At 46.6% G+C, this 21,379-nt stretch overlaps 1 protein-coding gene across 35 annotated transcripts in view; it reads left to right on the top strand.

Annotated features, from left to right (window-relative positions):
• LOC139361667 (disco-interacting protein 2 homolog C-like) overlaps window positions 1–21,379 on the top strand; it is a 173,194-nt gene that overhangs the window by 139,025 nt on the left and 12,790 nt on the right. For 28 of the 35 annotated variants that reach the window (XM_071090468.1, XM_071090467.1, XM_071090451.1 and 25 more), the window contains one exon: window positions 1,261–1,395. In XM_071090468.1, coding sequence (XP_070946569.1) covers window positions 1,261–1,395 — 135 coding nt within the window. Of the gene's footprint in view, window positions 1–1,260; window positions 1,396–5,279; window positions 5,514–10,061; window positions 10,278–11,568; window positions 11,628–12,838; window positions 12,976–21,379 lie in introns of those variants that run through there. The other 7 variants (XR_011619250.1, XR_011619249.1, XM_071090473.1 and 4 more) reach the window with 7 other exon arrangements.

Here is a 21,379-nt window from a genome sequence, read left to right as displayed (position 1 = left end):
ATGCAAAGCAGTGTTAAACTTCAGTTTGACACAGTTTCAGGAACATGTACACTCGTTTATGTGAATTAATAACCCTACCTGAAATCACAGCAGGCTAAACATTGAACAGAAATGTGTGACTGCTACGTATTTTTCCATAATAAAATTCCATGTGTATATTGGATTGCAGGATAGTGGCCAAGGCTCTGCCAGACGTGAACGGGGAGGCCAGACACCGCCTCTGCCACTTGGTGGAAGCATTTGTATCCTCAGATTTTATTCAATTTTAAGAAAATGCACAGAATCTTACCAAGGAAAACACATATTTTTGAATAAATGGATCACTGCACTTGGGCCTCCCTTTGTGGGTTTACCCTTTCAATACTGGAGGAAGTTTTAGTACAAAGAATTAATTTATCCAAACTATGAGGGGCTCCTAACTCATGTACGTCAGGGCTCAGTGTGACCCAAATGTAACTCTCGGCTGATCGCGTTCCGGTAATTTCTAATTGGGCACAAAGATAATCCTCCTAGACTATCTGGAAATTTTCTATAAGTTTGGGAGTTTTTTGGAAAAGCTGTGACAAAATAATGAAACTTGAAGAGCAGAAATATTTTGTGTGGCAAAAGAAGAGAAGTAAAAAGTCAGATGTGCATTTGACCTTCTGAGATAATCAGAAGCCTGTGAATGAGAACTTAGCATCTGTGATCATGTGTGCGTGAGTGTTCTAAGGAGTCCAGGCACAACATAGTCACACTGGCCAACCCCCCCGCCCCGATCCTACATGGTCATAGCCATTACTGTTCCCATTTGATGAAGAAACTGAGGCACGGAGAGCTTTAGGGACATCCCCAAATCCCCAGAAGTTTTCAGAGCTGGGTTTCCATTTCCAGGCCCTGGGCTCCAAAGCGCGAGTAAAGCCCTGGGCTGTGTGGACGGTGGCCGACAGGAAACGGGACCCTTCCATGAACACACACACGCTTCCTGGCGCCCTGCCATTGCCGGTCTAACGTTATTCTAGTTAAAATGCCGCTGACGTGGCTCCTGTTAGGAAATTGAGGTTTCACCGAACTCTACTCCATTTTCGGCAACATGAGTTATGCTGGGGTCCCCCTTTGTGCCAGATGTTTGTGGCAGACGTGGCTGAGATCGGCTTTGGCTTCTCACGGCACCCCCAGGGTGAGCGTCTGCGCTCCCGTCTCTTCCTGAGCTATGGCTTGCTCAACCTGCAGAGCAAACGCCACAACCACCAGAAACACTCACGATGTGCTTCTTTACAGATAATCATTCTGCACCTCCTGACGTAACCACGTACACCTCAGAGCACTCCATACAGATGGAGCGACCACAGGGTTCCACGGGGTCCCGGACAGCGCCCAAGTACTGCAACGCCGAGCTCATGGAGACCGGGGATGGTATGTCCCAAAGCAGAGATGCGTTTTTTTCTGGGAAACGGTTTGTGCTGATGTCCCGTTCTGTGCCCGTGACTGGGTGTGTTTCTTCCTGGGGTGCAATCTGCTGCCATTTTATCTGCTGAATAACGAACAGTGGTTCAGCAACTGAGAAATTCTTGTTCAGGTGTTAAGACCGTGAACAGTCACTTAGAAGGGCAAGATGAAGTTAAATGTACAACAGAATTACTGTTAGATGGGCCGATATGTTGCTTTAGACTTCGGAGGAAAGAGGGTCTTTTTATCCATGTTGGACAGAGATGTCAGCGACTTGGTAACAGGCTGCGGCCCAGGGCTGCTTCTTCCTTCCTGTGGCCTGGTCTTGGTATGTTCTGATTACAGCGGCGGTTTGTATCACCTAGCCGCTGTTCTATTTAAGTCTTAGTCCTTCCCCGGGGTCATAAAAGTCAGTGTAGAACCTAGCAGTGAATGAAATACAATGCCCCCGTGTGAAGCCTCATCGAGCAGCCTTGGAATGGCGTAATCTTGTAGTGCACGGGACTCGCAGGCGGACAAGGCGGCCTATCCGAGCCCCAACAGGTAGACACGGAGGACTATCGGAGCCGCAACAGGCACAGTGGACAGGCACAGTGGCCAGGGAGGACAGCGCGGTTTTGTGGATCCACAGGACACTGTGGCGTCCAAGCACGTGCTCCCGGAGGAGAGGACCCTGTGGGAGCTGATGCTGGGAGCTGGCTGAGATTCCAGCGAATAAGACTCCCTGTGACATGCACAGCTGCCATCTGCGCTGCAGCTCCTGATGCCAAGATGGTCGTGCGATAAATGCACAAAGCGCATCTCCAGCAAAAAGCCGCCGAGTGTCCACATCCAGGATATCCACCACGGTGGCTTTTTGGTGTTAATACGATGAATGTGAGCAGCAGGTGGTCTGCGTCGAGTGTGACTGTGCCACTGCAGTTTTGTTCTCATGTCTTGATGAGCATTGAACGGTTCCTGACGAGGGTAGATAAGGATGCTGTGACCTGAGACTCTGCAGTATTGTAGCTTGAGGAACCAAGGAGTTTTTCTGTCTTGCAAAGCCGTCAGGGAGGATGTTCCAGGCTGGTGACTGCTCCATGAGGTATTCAGAGATCCAGGTTCCTTTCAGACCGCTGCTCTGTGTTCCCACGGACACGGCTGTCCTTGCTGTGGTTGGGACTGGGTGATTGCCACGCTGGCAGGGGTAGGCTTAAGGTGAGAGTGGCTAGGATTTACCTAATCTACATAATGACAGGGAGCCTGGGAGTAAAGTGTAGCCATGGCCTGGAGGATGGATGATGGATGTTGGTGAACGACTGTCTGCACTCACCTCAGCTGGCCGAGGGATGGGAAGGACGACTGATGATGCCGTTCAATGGTACCTGGTTCTTTCAGATTTGACTTCCTTATGGATTTTCTGCTGTAAAGAGGAGAGAGCCTGTGGTTCTAGGCCAAGCATCTCACTCATCTCATAACATCTTGTATCCCTTAGCCAACATTTTTGTCAAGTTTCAGAAGTCCTATCAAACTGGCAAGCATTTCTCAGTTTGGTTTAACCATTGGATTTTATATCTGTGTCTGCATCTCTATTTTACATCTATGTGGTTATTTGACACTCTGTAGTACATTTGTAATAGGTTCTATTTGGTGGAAGTTACTCTCAACAAACCCTTGCTGCTACTTGAATTTTCAAGGTTGCAAGTAGAAAGGAGAGAATAAAAACCACATCTTCTCTAATTTTAAAATTTGTTGTTCCTCAAATCACACCAGAAGTACAAATATTACAAATTATAAAAGCAGTCAGAATCAAGGTTAAGAGATTTCTGGGTGATTCTGGCTAATCAGCAGTATTTGCTGAGGTGTGTGCAGCAGAGCAACATGCCAAGAAGCCCGGGACGGGGAAGAGTTGGGAGGCCAGGCTGTGACTTCAGAGGTGCTGTTGCCTCAGGAAGAGGAGCTAGATGCAGAGAGGATAAATGACCACAGGTGTGACCACCGCCGTCCTTGCCGCGGTACGGGGGCCTTTGTATGGGGCCCTTTGTGAGCTGAGTTATGAACCAGATGAAGGCTGTGCAGGCGTGTGAGAATCCAGGCCAGACTCGACGGGTGGAGGCTTGGCAGAGGTGAGGGGCCAGACAGCCTCGCTAAATGTGCAGTGGCTCACTGCAGACAGTGCCCATCAGTCGCCGGACAGACCGGCTTGAACTTCAGCCCCCATGGCAGCTGCCTTTACCTGTCTGCCTCCACCTTCTGAGGCCTAGAGGCGTCGCAAATGTGTGGTTTTTAAACAGATTTGGATGAGTTGTTTTCTGCACAACACACTTTGACAGACGGAGGCTGGTTCTCCACAGTGGCCCCAGGGACTTGGCAGGGACTGGTGGGACAGAGCCTCAGAGCACAGCACCAGCTCCCTGGGAGAAGACGGTGCCCGTGGGACGGAAGAAAGAGGAGGCACACAGTGCTGAGGCGTGAACTCTAGTTTGCTCTTAGACATGACACACATGCCTTCTGGAAGTTTGCATGAAGCACTGCTAAAGCCACCAGTGCGGATAGGTCCTTAGATCAGGAGACCCAGAACACAGTTGTATTTGAAATCCTTCACATGCTGCAGTCTCTTCAAAGAGGACTACAAGTCATCTCTAATAACGTTGTAAAATTAATTTTTTATTAAATGCCATGGCTTTTTTTTTTTTTTTTTTTGTGGGGTAGGGCCGGTGTGTGACAGTAAAACAACAGACGCAGTGACACAGCTGGTGGGTGTTGGCTCTGGGCCCCAGTTGGGCAGTTGTATGAAAAGAAACCGAAAAGTCTCTACAGTGGTATGAACCGAAACACCTGGATTATGTGTTTTCATGTATTTGACATAAATGTGCACATTTGTACGCTAAACGCACATTTTTCTATATGTAATAAAATTCACACCTTTAAATAGTTAACATATATTTTATTTTAGGACCTCCCCCACGATGTGAGGACTAATAGCCACCCCCTCTCCCCCCCGAATATTAAGAGCCACATCGCAGGGCGGTGAGGCACCCCTCGCGAGGTGGGGACTAATCGCCACCCCCTCTCCCCCTCTGGCTATTAGGAGTCACCTCGCAGGGGGGTGAGGCACCCCCACAAGGTGGGGACTAATAGCCACCCCTTCTCCTCCCGCTGGCTATTAGGGGCCATGGTGGACTCACAGCCTGTTTATGATATTGTGAGTAATATCATCTCCCTCTCTGGAAATTATGAACTCTTTCACAGATGGGTGTATACCCTCAGTGTGTACACCGTCAGAGGGTGTACACCCGTCTGTATTGGGAGTAATATCCTCTTCCTCCCTGAATGTTAAGAAGAATATCCCAGGACTGTTTGTACTCCCTGCATTATTGGGTGTCATATCTTCCTCTCCCACGTGGAAATTAGAAACAATATCACTGGGGGCATGTACACCTTCTGTAATATTTAAAGTAATATCATCCCCTTCCCTCCAGGATCATGGGAACAATATCCCTGGGGAGTGTACACTTTCTGCCATATATGTCATAATATCATCCCTCCCGCCTTGAAACATTATGAAGGACCATCTCACACGGGGTGTACAACCCTTGGTGCGATATTGGGAATGCAATTATTCTCTTTTCCCCCGGCATATTTGGAAAAATATCAGAGTGAGTGTACCCCTCCTGCCATATGAGGATTACTATCCTCTTCTTCCTTTCTGGATATTAGAAAGAATATCACACGTGGGTTTGCACTTTCTTCGATATCTGGAGTCATGTCATCCTCTCTTGTTTTGAATGGCAAGAACAGTGCCTTGGGGGGGATGTACACACCCTGTCATATTGGGAGTAATATTGCACTCTCCCCTCCTTGATAATTAGGAACAACATCCCATGCTCTCTGTCCCTGGATATTAAGAACAACATCACAGGTAGGTGTACACCCCCTGCGGTATTAGGAGTAATATGATTAATTATTAAACATCCATGATCGATATTAACAATTATCAATGATACTATTAATAGGATACTGTTATGGATAATTATTTTAAATATATGATTATGCATGCTTAAAATAATTGCTAATATTGTTATTTTATTACCAGCATCACTTAATATTGATTTAAGTAACAATTGCTGATATCATTATTTTATTAGTAGTGATATTACTACTGATTATTAATGCTACTCGTTAACATTTTTAACTATTTTACTATCTTTATTGTGATTATTAATGTCGATGATTACTCTTAATTTTTCTTATATTTATTAATATTAATAATTAATAGACTTGTTCCTGATATCCAGCGGGGAGGGGATGATATCACTCCCAATATCGAAGAAAGTGTACACCCCACTATGATGTTATTCCTAACAGCCAGGGGGTAGAGGATGACATTATTGAAACTATGGCAGTGGGTGTACCTCCCTTCGGTCGTCTTGTTCCTTATATCCTGGGTGGGAGAGGATGATACAACTCCCAATATCGAAGGGGGCGTAGACCTCCCCCGTGATATTGTCCCTAACATCCAAAGGTGGAGAGGATGATATTTCTTCTGATTTTACAGGGGGTGTACACCACCCCTATGATATGGTTCCTAATATCCAGGGGGCGAGAGGATGATATTAGTCTCCATATTGCAGGAGGTGTACACTCCCTAGTGATATTGTTCCTAGTATCCAGGGAGGGAGAGGACGATATCACTCCCAGTATCGCAGGGGGTGTACACCTCCTTGTGATATGGTTCCCTATATCCTGGGAGGGAGACGATGATACTAGTGGCAAAATCGCAGAGGGTGTACACACCCACTGTGATATTGTTCCAAATATCCAGAGGGAGAGAAAATGATATGACTCCCAATATCACAGGGGGTGTACATCCTTCTGTGATATTGTTTCTTATATTCAGGGGGAGAGGATGATATTACTCCCAATATCGCAGAGGTTGTACACACCTCCTGCGATATTGTTCCTAATATCCCGAAGGGGAGAGCATATTACTCTCAATATGGCAGTGGGTGGTACACCTCCATTGTAATATTGTTCTTAATATCCATGATGGGAGAGGATATGACTCCCAATATCGCAAGAAATGTACGGCCGCCTGTGATAGAGTTCCTAACATCTAGGTGGGGAGAGGATGATATTACTGCCCATATCGCAAGAGTTGTAAAACCCCTTCGATATTTTGCATACAGTCCTGAGGGGAGAGGATATTATTCCCGATAGCGGAGAAGGTATACACCCCCCTGTGACACTATGCTTAATATCCGCATTGGGAGACGATGACGTTACACCCAATATCACAGGGGATGTACACCCACCCTGGGATATTGTTCCTTATATTGAGAGGGGGAGAAGATGCTATTGCTCCCAGTGACGCAGGGGCTGTGGCTGTACACCCCTCCTGTGATATTGTTCTTAATATCCTAGGGAAGAGAGGATGGTACTACACCCAATATCTCATGGGCTGTACGGTGTCCGCTCAGAGATGTGTGGGGCTCTCTTACACAAGTAACTCCTTCTCTAACTTTAGCCACATGCTGGTCATCCAGGGGCCTCCTAAAATCCAGGAGTATAAAAACCAGTGGAATTTCTGAGAACCAAAGATGGCGCATGGCTCTGGTTGGGCTGCCACAGGCAGTTTTGTGAAAAGACAGAGATGTATTTCTCATAGTCCTGGAGTCTGGAGGTCCAAGGTCAAGGTGGGTTCAGGACTGGCTCCTCCTAAGGCATCTCTCCTTGACTGTCAGATGGCATCTTCTCTTGTGTCCTCGTGCGGTTGTCCCTCAATAGATGTCTGTGTCCTGATCTCTTCTTACAAGGGCATCAGTTCTAATGACTTCGTTACCTTAATCACCTCTTTAAAAGGCCTATCTCCACATACAGACACATTCTGAGGTCCTTGGTTAGGACTACAACCTGGGAATATTGGGGTATGCAATTAAACCTGAAGCAGATGGGGTCTTATAACCTGTGTCACCCAAGCTCATGCCAGAGCCCCATGAGGAAGCCCCAGGTCCCCCCTTTGATATGGTTTAGCTGTGTCCCCACCAAAATCCCATCTTAAATTCTCATGTGTTGTGGGAGGATGGAAGTGATAATTTGACAGCAGAGAAGACAGTTGCTGCCAGGGAGGGGAGAGGGGACTCCAGACCTCCGAAGGTTGGAGGGTCCCAGGCCCTGGGCAGAGCAGGCAGCCCCACCCCTGTGACACCCCTGAGGATGGCTCAGGAGTCGGAAAAGGTGGAATCATATGTAGAGGCTGGTTGGGGAGATAGGAAGTTGTTGAATGAGTTTTTAAATGTTTCCATCAAAATTCTTACTGCACCCTTGGTGTTGGTGGGGACCAGTGGCTTCTCCATGTGCCTGGCTTCTTCCTGGCTCTGACTCTGGGAGCCTGGCCTGGCCTAGGGCTGCTGGTTGGATTCATTGCTGGCAGCAGGTAGAAGGTGGAGGAGGGAGAGGAGCTGTCCTCAGTCCTCTCTTACTCATGCCTGTCCACGTTAGCAGCCCCTCCCCAGGCATCCCTTGCCCATAATCTGGGGAGTGCTATTCTCACTTCCCTTGGGCCCTGCCCACCGATCTCCAAAGAATCCCGTCAGTGACTCCTTTTAATCACCTCTTTGCCTGTGACAAAGTCTTCTGGGACCTCCTGACTGATACAAGGGGAAGCCTGGCTATCTGTGCAACTTGTAAAAGTGAAGTGAGTCATTCACACTGGCATGTATCTACAAGTCACACAGCTTTGCAACTGGAGTGACTTTAAGCTCATCTAACCAAACCTTCCATGACAGATGAGGACACCCAGAATCATAGGATAGAAGTGACTTGCTCCCATCTGGGTCCGCCACGCTGAGACTCAAGCGCAGAGTCTAGCAAAGCACACTTCGTCCTCCCTTAGAAGGAAGATCCTACCCGCACGGCTTACCTCCAGCTACCCTAGGTCCCCCCACTCTCCCTTAGAGGGAAGTTCCTGCCAGCATGGCTCACCTCTACCTACTCTAGGTCTCCCCCACCCTCCCTTAGAAGGAAGGTCCTGCCAGTATGGCTCACCTCCACGTACCCTAGGTCTCCCCACCCTCCCTTAGAAGGAAGGTCCTGCCAGCATGGCTCACCTCCACCTACTCTGGGTTTCTCCCAACCTCCCTTAGAAGGAAGGTCTTAGAAGGCAGCACGGTTCACCCTCTCCTAACCTAGGTCTCCCCCACCCTCAGAGGGGAGTCTTTGGGTCAGTCACAAGACTACTCCGGACATCTGTAAGAACAAATGGTTTCCAGCACAGTCCTTTCCTGGGGTCTGCATTTTCCCTCTGGGATGCTTGGAAGTTGAAGGGGTCAGGCAATTCAAGTTCTCCCTGGTATCTCAGGGGCCACTGACACACAGGAAAATGTGCTGCTCTGCTCGCTGTTTGACTTTGATGGATGCAAATTTGTTCTAAATGAGCCTGACATTCATTAGCATGTAAACATATGTTACTGGTGGCGGCTCGCAGGGCCACATGCTGATGGATTTTATGGGCTGCCCCCGCCGGACATCACCAGGCTGCCTGGGTCTGTGCTGCTTCTGGCTGGGTCTGTGCTGCTTCTGGCTAAGGCTCCAGATGTTTTGGTGCACTGTGAAGTAGACATTTTCGCTACAGGGTTATGTTTTTTTCCAAAAAAGAAACACAGACAAATCTGTGAAAAGAACTTGAGTTTATGCGCCGATCTACTGGAAGGAGACTCTTAGAATGTCAGCTGCTCAGTGTCTGCTTTGACTCCCGGGCAGTTCTCTCTGTCCTGTGGCTCAGATTCTATGGGGCTGAATTATACATTTGATTCCAGTTCTGCTCAATATTTCCCCACAAGTAGTGCTGTGGATGCGACTGATGCCTTTAGAGATATCTGCAGCAGGAACAGTGCAGAGAATACAACACGCCATGCTAAAATATTTTGAGCTGAAAGCAATTAAGAAGCGCTCTGGCCTTCCCTCTAGTTTCTGAAAAGCACACAACATAATCATATTATACAAAGACAAAAGTGCCCTTTCTCCCCTCTCTGCCAGAAAGGACGCAGCTCAATCTCTGTAGACAACTTCAGACCCTTATTCAGGAAACAGCACCAGAGGAATTTACACAAAAATCTATCATTTATTGGCCTTCCCACAATTTGTTGCCCCCAATGACCCAAAGTCCTTTTACTTTGTCTTGGCACTTCTAGAAACATTTATTATCCTTGTTGAAGATGTTATATAAAAGAAAGGTCTGAGCTGTCTCTTTGAGATTCCCTCATTCCCTGTGTATCTCTCATGTATATATGAAATATACATGCTAATAAACCTCCGCTTGCTTTTTTGGGGGTTCATCTGTCTTTTGTTATAGGAACCCCAACCAATGAAGCTAAGATGGGTGGAAGAAAAGATTACATTTTTCTCCCCTGTAGTAGCATTATTCTAGCAATAGCATTATTATTATTTTTTTTTTGGTAGATTTCTGTTGAATACACACACACACACACACACACACACACACACACACAGAGCAATGTAAAAAGAAAGAAGTGTGGGGAGTTCTGATGAAATTTTAGGTCCCAGAGATACCTAAATATGTTGAGAAGTTGTCTTTAAACATTGATTTTTTTCCCACATTTATTCTCATATTTTTGATATTTTTTTCTTCTGAGATACCATTTCTAGATTGTTTTCTCTACATTTCCTTGCAAGTCCGAGAGAGTATGCTGGTTAGTAGTGTGTCCAATGCACTACCTCTGTCCTTGTCAGTAAAGAAATGTAGAAATTGAGAGGGATGTGAGAGTCACGCTACACAGAGATGGAAACACAGATAGGAGGTAAGTAAAAACACGTGAAAACCCAGCATTTCTGGAACTCTCACCTACTCCTGTGCCGATATTCATCCTTCAGCTCTGCCTCCGTTCTTCCTTTCTTTTCTCATGCTATGGGGTCTGCTTTGGAGACGTTATCTACTTTCATTCTTCCAAAGTCAAGCTTCTAGCTTTGGTTGGAACTGCAGACCCATTTACTCATTCAGCAAATACTTTCTAAGCACATGGATAGTCACTGAGAATACCGTGGTTCACCAACATGACCGTGGCCCCTGCTCTCACGAACCTGCAGCCTGATGGGGAGAATGGGCACTAATAAGACAATCACTCTAATGGGTTTCTGATGAAGAATTCAGGAAAGCACACCAAAGAAAGGGAAGCGGGGTTCTCTAAATTTATGCTGTAAAAGAATCTGGCGTATCTTGGGATGAGAGGTAGAAAACCGATGCATTCTGGAAGGTATGATCCCCTTGCAGTCTGGAGAGAAGTAGAGGTTGATTGTTGAGGGCGGTGGAGTGTAGGGACACCACGGTCTAAACAGAGATGGGGGTGCTGCAGAATGCCTCTTGCAGCAGGAAACAGGCACGTGCAAGGAAGTAAGCACGGGAGAAAGTGGCACAAGACAAGAATGAAGGAAGGCAGGCAGGGGCTGGGAGATGATGGTAGATGCTTTATTCTCTTAATAACAGCAACAGGATGCTGTTGAAAGCACTTGAGGGAGGTGGGGAAGTGGGTATGACATGTTTTGTGTTTGTAAAATTATCACATTGTCTTACCAAACTATACTCCCTATTTTTTAAATTTTACTTTAAGTTCTTGGATACATGTGCAGGTCTATTACATAGGTATACATGTGCCATGGTGGTTTGCTGCCCCTGTCAACCCATCATCTAGGTTTTAAGCCCTGCATGCATGAGGTATTTGTCCTAATGCTCTCCCTCCTCTTGCCTCCAACCCCCAACAGGCCCCCGTGTGTGTCGTTCCCCTCCCCGTGTCCATGTGATCTCATTGTTCAACTCCCACTTATGAGTGAGAGCATGTGGTGTTTGGTTTTCTGTTCCTCTTTTAGTTTAGTTTGCTGAGAATGATGGCTTCCAGCTTCATCCATGTCCCTGCAAAGGACAGGAACCCATTCTTTTTTATGGTTGCATAGTATTCCGTGGTATATACGTGCCACATTTTGTGTATCCAGTGTATCATTGATGGGCACGAGATATCCTCTTAACATGTGATCCAGCTATTGCACTGTTCAGTATTTATCCAAAGGAGTTGAAAACTTGTGTTCACAGAAAAACCTGCACACGGACATTTATAGAAGCTTTAATCATAATTGCTAATTTTATTGCAGCTTTATTCATAATTGCTCAAACTTGGAGGCAACGAAGAAACCAAAATGTTCTTCACTAGGTGAGTGGATAAATAACCTGTGATATATCCAAACAATGGCATATTCTTCAGCACTGAAAGGAAGTGAGCTGTCAAGCCATGAAAAGACACTTAGGAACTTTAAACATGCACGGCTACACAAAAGAGACCCATCAGAAAAGACTAAAGGACATTCAGAAAAAGGCCAGACTATGGAGTGAAACTATCCGTGGTTCCCAGGTGTTGGGAAGAGGGAGAGATGATGAGGTGGAACATGGAAATTTTTAGGATTTTAGTGCAACTGCTCTGTACGATGCTATCATGGTGGATACATGTCATGACACCTTTGTTCAAACCCATAGAACCAGCACCAAGACGGAGCCCTCATGTAAACTGTGGACTCTGGGTGACAATATGTCAACGTCGGTTCTTCAATTGTTACAAACGCTCCCTCTGGGCAGGAGAGTTTTTAGTGGGGGAGGCTGTGCACGTGGGGGAAGGGAAGGCATATAGAAGGACTCTCTGCACCTTTCCCTCAATTTTTCTGTGAAGGTGAAACTGCCTAAAAGATAGTGTATTTTTTAAAAATAAAGGAAAAAAAGGAAACAAAAAGTCCTCACGAAAATCAAATGAGAAAATGATCACACTGGGTGCTTCAGGTCAAAATGGAAGAACAGGGGCTGTATTTACCATCCCACCTGATGACTTTTTCCTCACTGCTTTTCAGCATTTTTTTGGAGTCTAGTCAGTGCAATAAGGCAAGTTAAAATATATAAAATGCACCCTTATTAGAAAAGATTTAAAACTATCTGGATCTGCAGGTGACGTGATCACCTGTGTGGAAAATCTCCTGAAATCACAAAAAGCCACTAAAACTAATAATAATAAATTACTTACTAATAAGTGAGTTTGGAAAGCTTGCAAGATACAAGCTAAACACATAAGCAATATCTCTTTATACACTGGCAAAGAAATAATTGGAAATGGAAATTTACAAAGCAATATTATAGCACATCAAAACATGAAATACCTCAGACTAAATCTGACAAAAGATGTGTAAGATCTATACACTGAAAAGCAGGCAGTGATGTTGAAATAAATTAAAGAACTAAATAAATGAAGTGATATATTGTGTCCATGGATCAGCAGGCTCAATATTGTTAAGATGTCAGTTCTGCGCTTGTGGATCAGAGGTTTAATGCAATTCCAATCAAAATCACAGCATGATTTTTATTTTTATTTTTATTTTTCAGTAGAAATGAACTAGCGGATTCCAAAATGTGTCTGGAAATTTAAAGAACCCAACAGAGCTAAGACAACTTGGAATAAAACGGTGGAGGACTTACCTGAACTACCAAGATAGTGTGGTATTGGTATAATAAGAGAAAACTGGGTTAATGAAACCTCCTAGAGGGTCTAGTAATAATCTCACAAACATGTTACATATACGTAGTAGATTTTTGAATAAAGGTTCAAAGACATCAAATTAGAGAAAGGACGATAATGATAGAAGGATTAAATACCGTAGGCCAAAAAGAGAAAAAAGAGCTCCTGTTAAATATCTTCACATTGTTGTCACTCATGCAATTCAATTCACATTTTGTGTGTCTAAAAGTTGAGCAGACTTCTTCATTCTCTTTCCCCAATTCACTCCACAGAGATGCTGATGTCTTTCAGTGGAACTTGGAAGTTTGCTCTTCTTCTTAAAATGACTCTCTTAGATACTGTTTATGCAAGAAGTTGTGGGACTGTAACTTACAAATACTGTTCTAAACCTTGGAATCACACGTTCCCCTTTTTCTCTACTTATCGTTTCTAGTAAGTTTCCCATTTCCTCTTTCTCCTTCATATTTACACTGCATTCCTTTTAGTTCAGGCTTTTGTTACCCCACTTGATCTCTTGATGTGGTCACCTGAATGCCCTTCGTGTCCCAGCCTCCTGGAATCCTTCCTTCATGACCCTGCAGAACTGCCCTCCAGACCCGCAGGTGTGACCCGGAATCAAGGATCTCAAAGCCGAGTGGGATCTGAGAGGCTATCTAGACCAATCCTCCATTACAGACGTAAACCTTTTGATGACTTCACTTCAGAGCCCAAAATATTTGCACTGCAGGCAGAATCACCTAAATCACTTAATGTGATGTTCAGTCTTCCCGTGGTATCTTCCTCTCTGCATCTCCCTACTTTCGGTCAGCCATTTCTCACTCATGACACCGAACCCTTCATTCACATCACATTATTGTTCTTCTCCACACACACACACACACACACTTGTTTTCTGCCTGGGTTTTTTGTTATATTATTCCCTCTGCTGGAACTACCATTTTCCAAGATCTGACTACAGAATTTTAACGTATTCCTCAGAATGACTCACATATCACATATTCGACCAAATGGCTGCAGATTCTGTCACCTCCTCTCTTGTCCTATGGCAACATGGAGACTCTTCTTCTCTTAGCCAATAGGATTTATCATGGTCCTTCTTTATCTTAACAATAGTTTAGCAGGACTGAGAACTGGGAAGTAGATTTTTCTCCCAGGGGTGAGCACTGTCTTAGTTTAGCAGATCTCCCTGGGTCTCCACTCTGGTTGTAGAAAAGCAGCCCATAGGGCATGGTGGGGAGGAGAAGAAGGGGAATTAAGCTGTGGTGCATGAAGATGGACAGTTGTGACCCGTACTCCGGGGTTGGGAGTTGAGGCCACTAGGAAGGAGAAGCTGTAAGGATGAAGACGAGGCATAAAAAGTGATGCAGGCCGGGTACGGTGACTCATGCCTGTAATCCCAACACTTTGGGAAGCCAACGTGGATGGATCACGAGGTCAAGAGTTCAAGACCCGTCTGACCAATATTGTGAAACCCTGTCTCTACCAAAAATACAAAAATTAGCTCGGTGTGGTGGCACATACCTGTAGTCCAGCTACGCGGGAGGCTGAGGCAGGAGAATCACTTGAACCCAGGAGATGGAGGTTGCAGTGAGCCAAGATCATGACACTGCACTCCAGCCTGAGTGACAGAGCGAGACTCCATCTCAGAGAAAAGAAGTGATGCATAGTAACAAGACTGCCCGAGGAGAAAAGGAAATCAGCAACCTTCTCCAGGGTGGGATAGCTGAAGACCCTTTAAGAACAAAGGTGTCTACTTTCCTTCTTAGGATGCTCTATCGTGATTTAATGAACCCCTCACAATCTACTGTATTCAGTATTTGGCATGAGTCAATTTAGGGGAATTCTAGAAAACATAGCTGGCTGTTATCAGGTTAATGTAGATTGGGAGGAAGGGAAAAACCCCAGGAGCCACGTAGGAAGGACAATACGTGAAAACAGAAGAAACTTGGAGTCAGTTCACCCTTCAAACAAAATCCAGTTTCCAGAAGACATTGTGAGGGCTGCTGGGTCTTCCTCACCTGCAGATGGGGGATTCCAGATACTTATACTTGAATCTCACAGGATGGGGTGATCACCACCTGCTCTCAAATGGGATGAGTTACAATATCTTCTATCGGGAGGCAGTAAATAAGAGGTTAGGTACACGTCTGTAGTCATCACAATTCTGTCAAGATTGCTATTTTTACTTCCATGTCATAGATGGAGAGCATGATGCTTGTGGAAATGATTTGCTCAGGGTCTCACCATCAAAAGTGGCAGAGGAAAGATTCCAACATGTTTTAAAAGCTGCAAACTGAGCCGACTCCCATCCATGCTGTCATACCGACTGAGATTTCAATCCTCCTGAAGGCAGGAAACTTATTCCATTTGCTTTTATACTCTCCATAACACTAATGAGCAAGTTTTGCTCAAAGTAACACGGAATATTTTGCTGACTCAAGGGGTAAGAGAAGAGACTTAAATGACACCATCACAAGTCAACATTCAAGGAACAGAGACATTTAGCATTAGCTGTCTCAGTCAAATCAACAAACATGCACATTTATCCTTTACATGGGAGTAAGACAGCAAACACAATTGAAAAAATGAGCCAAGTGTAAAAAAAATGTGTCACAAAGGGATGGATTTAGACAGGAGAGCAGTGAAGTAGGTTATAAAATGGTCAGCATAATCCATTTTAATGAATTATTAGCTGAAACATGCAAAGCATTTAGGATTTCTGGGAGAAGTGTACAAACACACCAAATGTTTGTCCGACATTTTCTTCACTGCTTCTGTCTTTCCACAGGGCTAGAGATGATGTTGACCAACGGCCTTGGGAGGAGAGGTTGCAGCTGAGCCCACACCCTCTCAAACTCCTTCAGACTGTTTCTGTTTTTGTAGACTACTTTACCATTAACAACAAATCCTAAGATTTAATCAGTACAGCAGTCATTGGCCAGAGTTCAAATTTCTGATTTGAAGGAATCTGCACTCTGCCTGCCAGGATCGACTATTAATGGCTTCGTCCAGAGAGGAGCTATGTCTTTGCTCACTACAGAACAGTATTGAGGCTTCGAAAGGGGTATTTTGCTGGTCACCTCCTGGTCATCCTTCTGCTCACCAAGAGCAGATACTGTTCTCAGCCCCTTACATTTACAAGGTCGTTTAATTCTCACATAGCCCTTTCAGATAGATGCGACTATTACCCCCCTTTTACAGAGGAGGAAACCGAGAGGCAGAGGACATAGGTGAATTGTCCCAGATCACAGAGCTGGCTATGGAGCTGGGACTTGCACCCGGCCAGCCTGGCTCCAGAGTTCACTGCCCTCCTCCTGTACAGCACGTGTGACCTGCAGTAATCACCGCCCAAACAGGCAGGCACTGCGGATAGCCAAGCACACCTCTTCCGACTTCAGCACGGAGGAAGGTTCGTTTTCATTCTGGTGTTCAGCTCAGTTAGGACTGTTTTTATCACAAGGACGCACAACCCAGAAAGCTCAGTCACGTGCCGTTGCCTTCTACGGTCATGGTTTTCTACTTTTTGGCCCCATTTTCCTGAGGACTTGGCCTGCTGGGACGTGAATGATGCGTTACTACTGTAGAGACAGAGGTTCAGGTCTAGTGGCACAAACAGCGACAGACCCCATGAAAATGCGGGCGCGGCCCCTCCATCCCAACAGCCTGGATGGCTGCTCCATTCTGCTCCCATCACACACGTCCCCACCCAGCCACGCCCCTTCTCCTTTTCCCTACTGGATTCATCAAATCAAACCTCACTGTCCTTGGCAAATGTACAATTAATTTACTTACTGCCCAGAACAAAAGCGCACTTCCAGTTAACATGACACCCCTGCTGTAATAGAACAGCCTTAATTCAGACATGATGCAGGAGGGCCGTCCTGGAATCGGCAGCTGTTTTCTGGGGAAAGCCTCTGTCCCACCTGAGTCCCACCTGAGCCCGACACTTGTGCCACACTATCCCCATGGTGTCTGAAAGCTCCATGAAGACAGGGTCACTCTGACCCCTTCACACCCACAACGCCAAAGAGGAGCAGGTGTTCAGGAAAAGTCTCCTGCTAGTGCTGAAGACAGGAATACTTCCTCGTGGTGCCCAGAATGTCAGGAGAAAACAAAGCACCATGTGGACACCTTCCAGGTGAATTTTGGAACGACTGTACCGCATGCCAGTCATCCTTTTACAGAACAAAACCAATACCGGAAAACATGTGTCGCCCGCAGAGAGATGGTCCGTTTGACGGCTTACAAACACACCTACGTTACACTGAATTTGCCTCAAGCCACCGTCTCTGTGCTAATGTAAAAAGTCTCCATAATTAACTACTAGCCTTTTTCATCTGGTGCTTTTTAACAAGCAAGACAGTCCTGTAACACTCAGGCATTGTTGAAAACGTCAAATGGAAGCCTAGAAACCTCTTCCGTGCAGCTTCACTGCAAAGTATTTTGACGTGAGCCAAATCGTGCTATTCCTACATCTCCACAGGAAACTCAAGGCTTCATCAAGGAAATGCAGCATGATTTCTGCTAGGCACAGAAATTGTTGGGGGGGGGGGGCATGAGGTTGAGGGAACATTACATAGAAACCAACCCCGATAATCACCTGCATGAGAGCCACACTGGCCGGCAAGCCCCGGTCGGCTCAGTCTCCGCACAATCACAGGCGTGAGTCCTGGAGGGCAGACACCTGGCACTGCTGACCACCCCAAGGTCGTGGCCTCTGCCCCTTCTCTGCTGCCCATCAGTTCCAAGCTTCTGGCAACACCGCCTGCTGCCCCCACTGCCTCATCGACTCTTCGTGAAAAGCAAATGTTGCCAGGATAGCTTATGAGTACATTTGCCAGGAAAGCAGCTCCGATTGACGCTGAAACCCCCTTCTCACACCCCTGGCAGCTCCCTTGCCCCCGATGTGCACATGCTTGCAGCTCTGACCTTGCTCAGTGTCCACACAGGCTCTGTCCCCTGGAGAGCCAAAGGCAGACTCAATGTTGAGTCAGAAATACACAAAGAGGGTGACGATTACGAACTGCCTGCCCCCCAAAACACAGGTTGAAATCCTCACCCTCAATGTGATGTGATGCTGTCAGGAGGTCTTTGGGAGGTGATGAGTTCCTCAGGCTGGAGACCCTTAAATGGGATTTGTGCCTCACAAAGGGGTCCAGCAAATCCCTCACCCTCCCATTGTATCAGGGCCAGAGAGAAGGTATGTGCCAACCAGGAAGGAGCCCACACCAGAACCCACCCAATAGCACCCTGATCCTGCCTTCCAGCCTCTAGAACTGTGAGAAACAAATTCCTGTTGTTCATAAGCCACTCAGTCAATGGTGTTTCGTTACAGCAGCCTGAGCTGCCTGAGATGACGATGCTCACCGTCCTAAAGAAAAGGCTACTCCCCTCTCCCAGAACGAGGGGTTTAATTAAAATCCCTGTCTCTCCTCGCGGCCACCACAGATCTCACTTCCCCACCCCAAAAGCCAGCAGTTGCTAGGATTAAAGGAAAATGAGGATTGTTTTAGACCAGCCCCTCCATATCGGTCTGAAGCCTGTAACTTTGCCCACTTCCACGGTGGCCGTGTCACTGCATTGCCCATGTCAGCTCTGTGTCTGCACCGGGTCCCAGGCTCTGCACAGACTCCTCTAGCTGGCCATCCAGCACAGCCATTTCCCCTTCTGCATTGCAGGCTGTCCTTTGATATCGAACTCCCACCTTTCTGCAACCCAAGGCCTTCCGATCCAGACATTCGGGGTAAGCTCAGCCATGTACTGGAGTCGTTGACTCAGGTAACCCAGGCCCAAGACGTTGGCACCAACCGTCTACTGGCTGTGGGATCTGCATAGCTACTAGCTGCCCCAGCCACACCAGGGCCCGGGAGGGGAGGCAGAGGAACCTGTGAAGCTGCCAACAGCCATATGGGAACAGGGGCCCCTGGAAGGAGGAGGATGCTATGGCAGGAAATTCAGAGACAGAAACAAAGAGCCGCAGGGCTGGACAGGTCATGGCCAAAGCCTACACTGCTGAATTTTCCAGGTTTCTGAACTCAATCGCTGACCCACACAGCACATGTTTCCTGAGTGCTGACCCCACGTGGCATTGGATACGGCAATAAAGCAGGACTCCCACCTCCCCCTTCCCCAACACATACACAGGGCCTCCGTCCTGGCGGGAAATCAGGCCTGGGCGCCCAGCTGGCACAGCGAGCCTGGGAAGGGGGCCGTTTCAGACGGACAGTGGGTGCAGCCTTGCCGAAGCCCAGCAGTCATCTGCACTGGCACAGCCAGGCTGAGTCCAGATCAGCCGCACAGAAACCTGACCCGCTCAAGGGCACGGCTAAGCTCATCAGGGACAGACACCGTCTCCTGCTCATCTCCAACACTTTCTCTGCATGTCTAGTTACACACGGACAACGCAGTCTCAGAAGCACATCAGGCCTCCCCCTGCTCCTCTCTGTGGTACCACTGATGGGGAGGGGCCGGTATGGCCGCGAGGTCGCATACCCACAGCCATACCACGCAGGCCTTCGACGATTATTTCTGCCAAAGAACCCTGCTGCGGCTTGGAGCACACCATGGTGGGCGGGAAGCTCCACCCGGAGAAACAGCCATGCTTCTCCCCAGAGCCAACGGAGGGCACCCCCGACCCTGCATTCAGCAGATTACTTACATTCTGGAAAACATCTGGGTTAATGGGGAACAGTAAAATGAAAAGGTCACACTAGAAAGGTTAGAAGGCTGTGTGAAGTCTCAGGAGGTCCAAAGGTTTCTGAACCAAGACTGCTGCGGTCAACGAGCTTACAGGAAAAGTTTCCACACGGGCCTTCAACAAGCAACACTCAGCAGGGAGGAGCCACGTTCTGCGCAGAACCTCAGAACCAGAACATCGGACACCACAAAGTCACATCAGAGCCAACAGCAACTGAAATACAGCGCTCTCCTAAGATGTGTGCGTCACCTGCAGAAAGTCACCACACATTAAGATGGGGGAAGAAAAGGATAAGGTTAGAAACAAATTTGAAGTAATTTCTGCATACGTAAAATTTCTACTTCCACTGGTTTTCTTTCTGGGAGTAACAACTTTTACATGAGATGCACATCCCCGTTGGAAGGAGTTTGGGTTTTCTGTGGGCAGAGTCAAGGGCTCTCCAAGAAATGTGAACTTTTTCTCACTCACTGAGCCGCGTGCCCTGAGGCCGTCCTGGCCTGCCTGAGCACCTCCCTGCTCTGCCTCCAGCCAGCTCCTTCCAGCACTCACCCCGCTGCTCCCAGAGCCTGCACTGGCCCAGGATCTCCTCTTCTGCTGCTGTCAATGTTCCACTTTAGGGCAAATAAGTTGGAAACTAGAAAGTTATAAACCCCTTGACTTTTTAAAAATTTGTCTTCTCAGAAAACAATACTAATTCTACTTCCATGGTTTAATATGTTGCCCCCATCTGCATGTTCATGGATATGTGTTTTTATATATTTTTTTTAAATCAGTACTTCTAAAAGTATGCACTGTTGCTACATTCAGTTCAATTACATTTGATGTAAGAAGTTTTAATTTCAGTGAATTCAGGCACTCAAAATTTAAGCCCTCTGACATCTATTAATCAAATGGGAAAATGACAGGTAGATATTACAAAAATCAAGAGAAGTGTTTAATGTAAATCCTGCACTTTCAAATACTTCCACAAATGTAATGTATACATTAGTACATAACCTTGAGCATTTTCACAACTCTTTGCACTCAAATTCCATTCTTAACTTTTATAGATAAATCGAAATCCATATGTGATTTTAAGCAGCTCAAACATCAGCTCTTAAAAACAACCAGAAATGCTGCGGGCAAATCCCACCGAGCAGCAAATAACGGAACTGCACCCAACAACCCAGGTACCTCCCCTGAGGCATCTGGAACTTGAGCATTACAAGCAGCCTTTGGTTTCTGAGGCACCCGAGAGTGGGGACTCCCAACTCCCCAAGTCTAAGAAGGCCTCAGCGATAAGGAAAACTGGTCAAAAAGTCATCCCTGCCGGCTCCCTGAGCCATGGGCTCCTCCCTGCCCGCCCTCAGCCACGTGCTTACAAGGTCTCACTTCCTCTCTGTCCCGCAAAGCCTGACTCCTGATTCCAGCCCTGCCGCTTACTGAGATGTGGCCATGGACGTCAACTGCACCTGTAAGGGGAGAAGCCTGTCAGGATACAGGATCCTGGCCATCCTGGCAGCGCTCAAGCTGATACTGTAACTTTGTAGTGAGTTACTTAATGCAAAGGTTTAACTTTGAAAAATTTAGATATGTGTATTCTAAAAGGGAAATTCTGAACGTAGAACACAGGCCACACCCTCACACTGATGTTGTCTGGCCAGCACTCTTTTGTTTGCCTTTTCAATAGACGTTTTTAAAAGCAGTTTTCCGTTCATAGCAAAATCAAGAG

Source organism: Macaca nemestrina, unplaced genomic scaffold, assembly GCF_043159975.1.
Source record: "Macaca nemestrina isolate mMacNem1 unplaced genomic scaffold, mMacNem.hap1 Scaffold_93, whole genome shotgun sequence".
NCBI classification, from domain to species: Eukaryota; Metazoa; Chordata; class Mammalia; order Primates; family Cercopithecidae; genus Macaca; species Macaca nemestrina.
The sequence above is the reverse complement of the archived record's forward strand: the minus strand, read 5'-3'. Positions and strand labels throughout refer to the sequence as shown.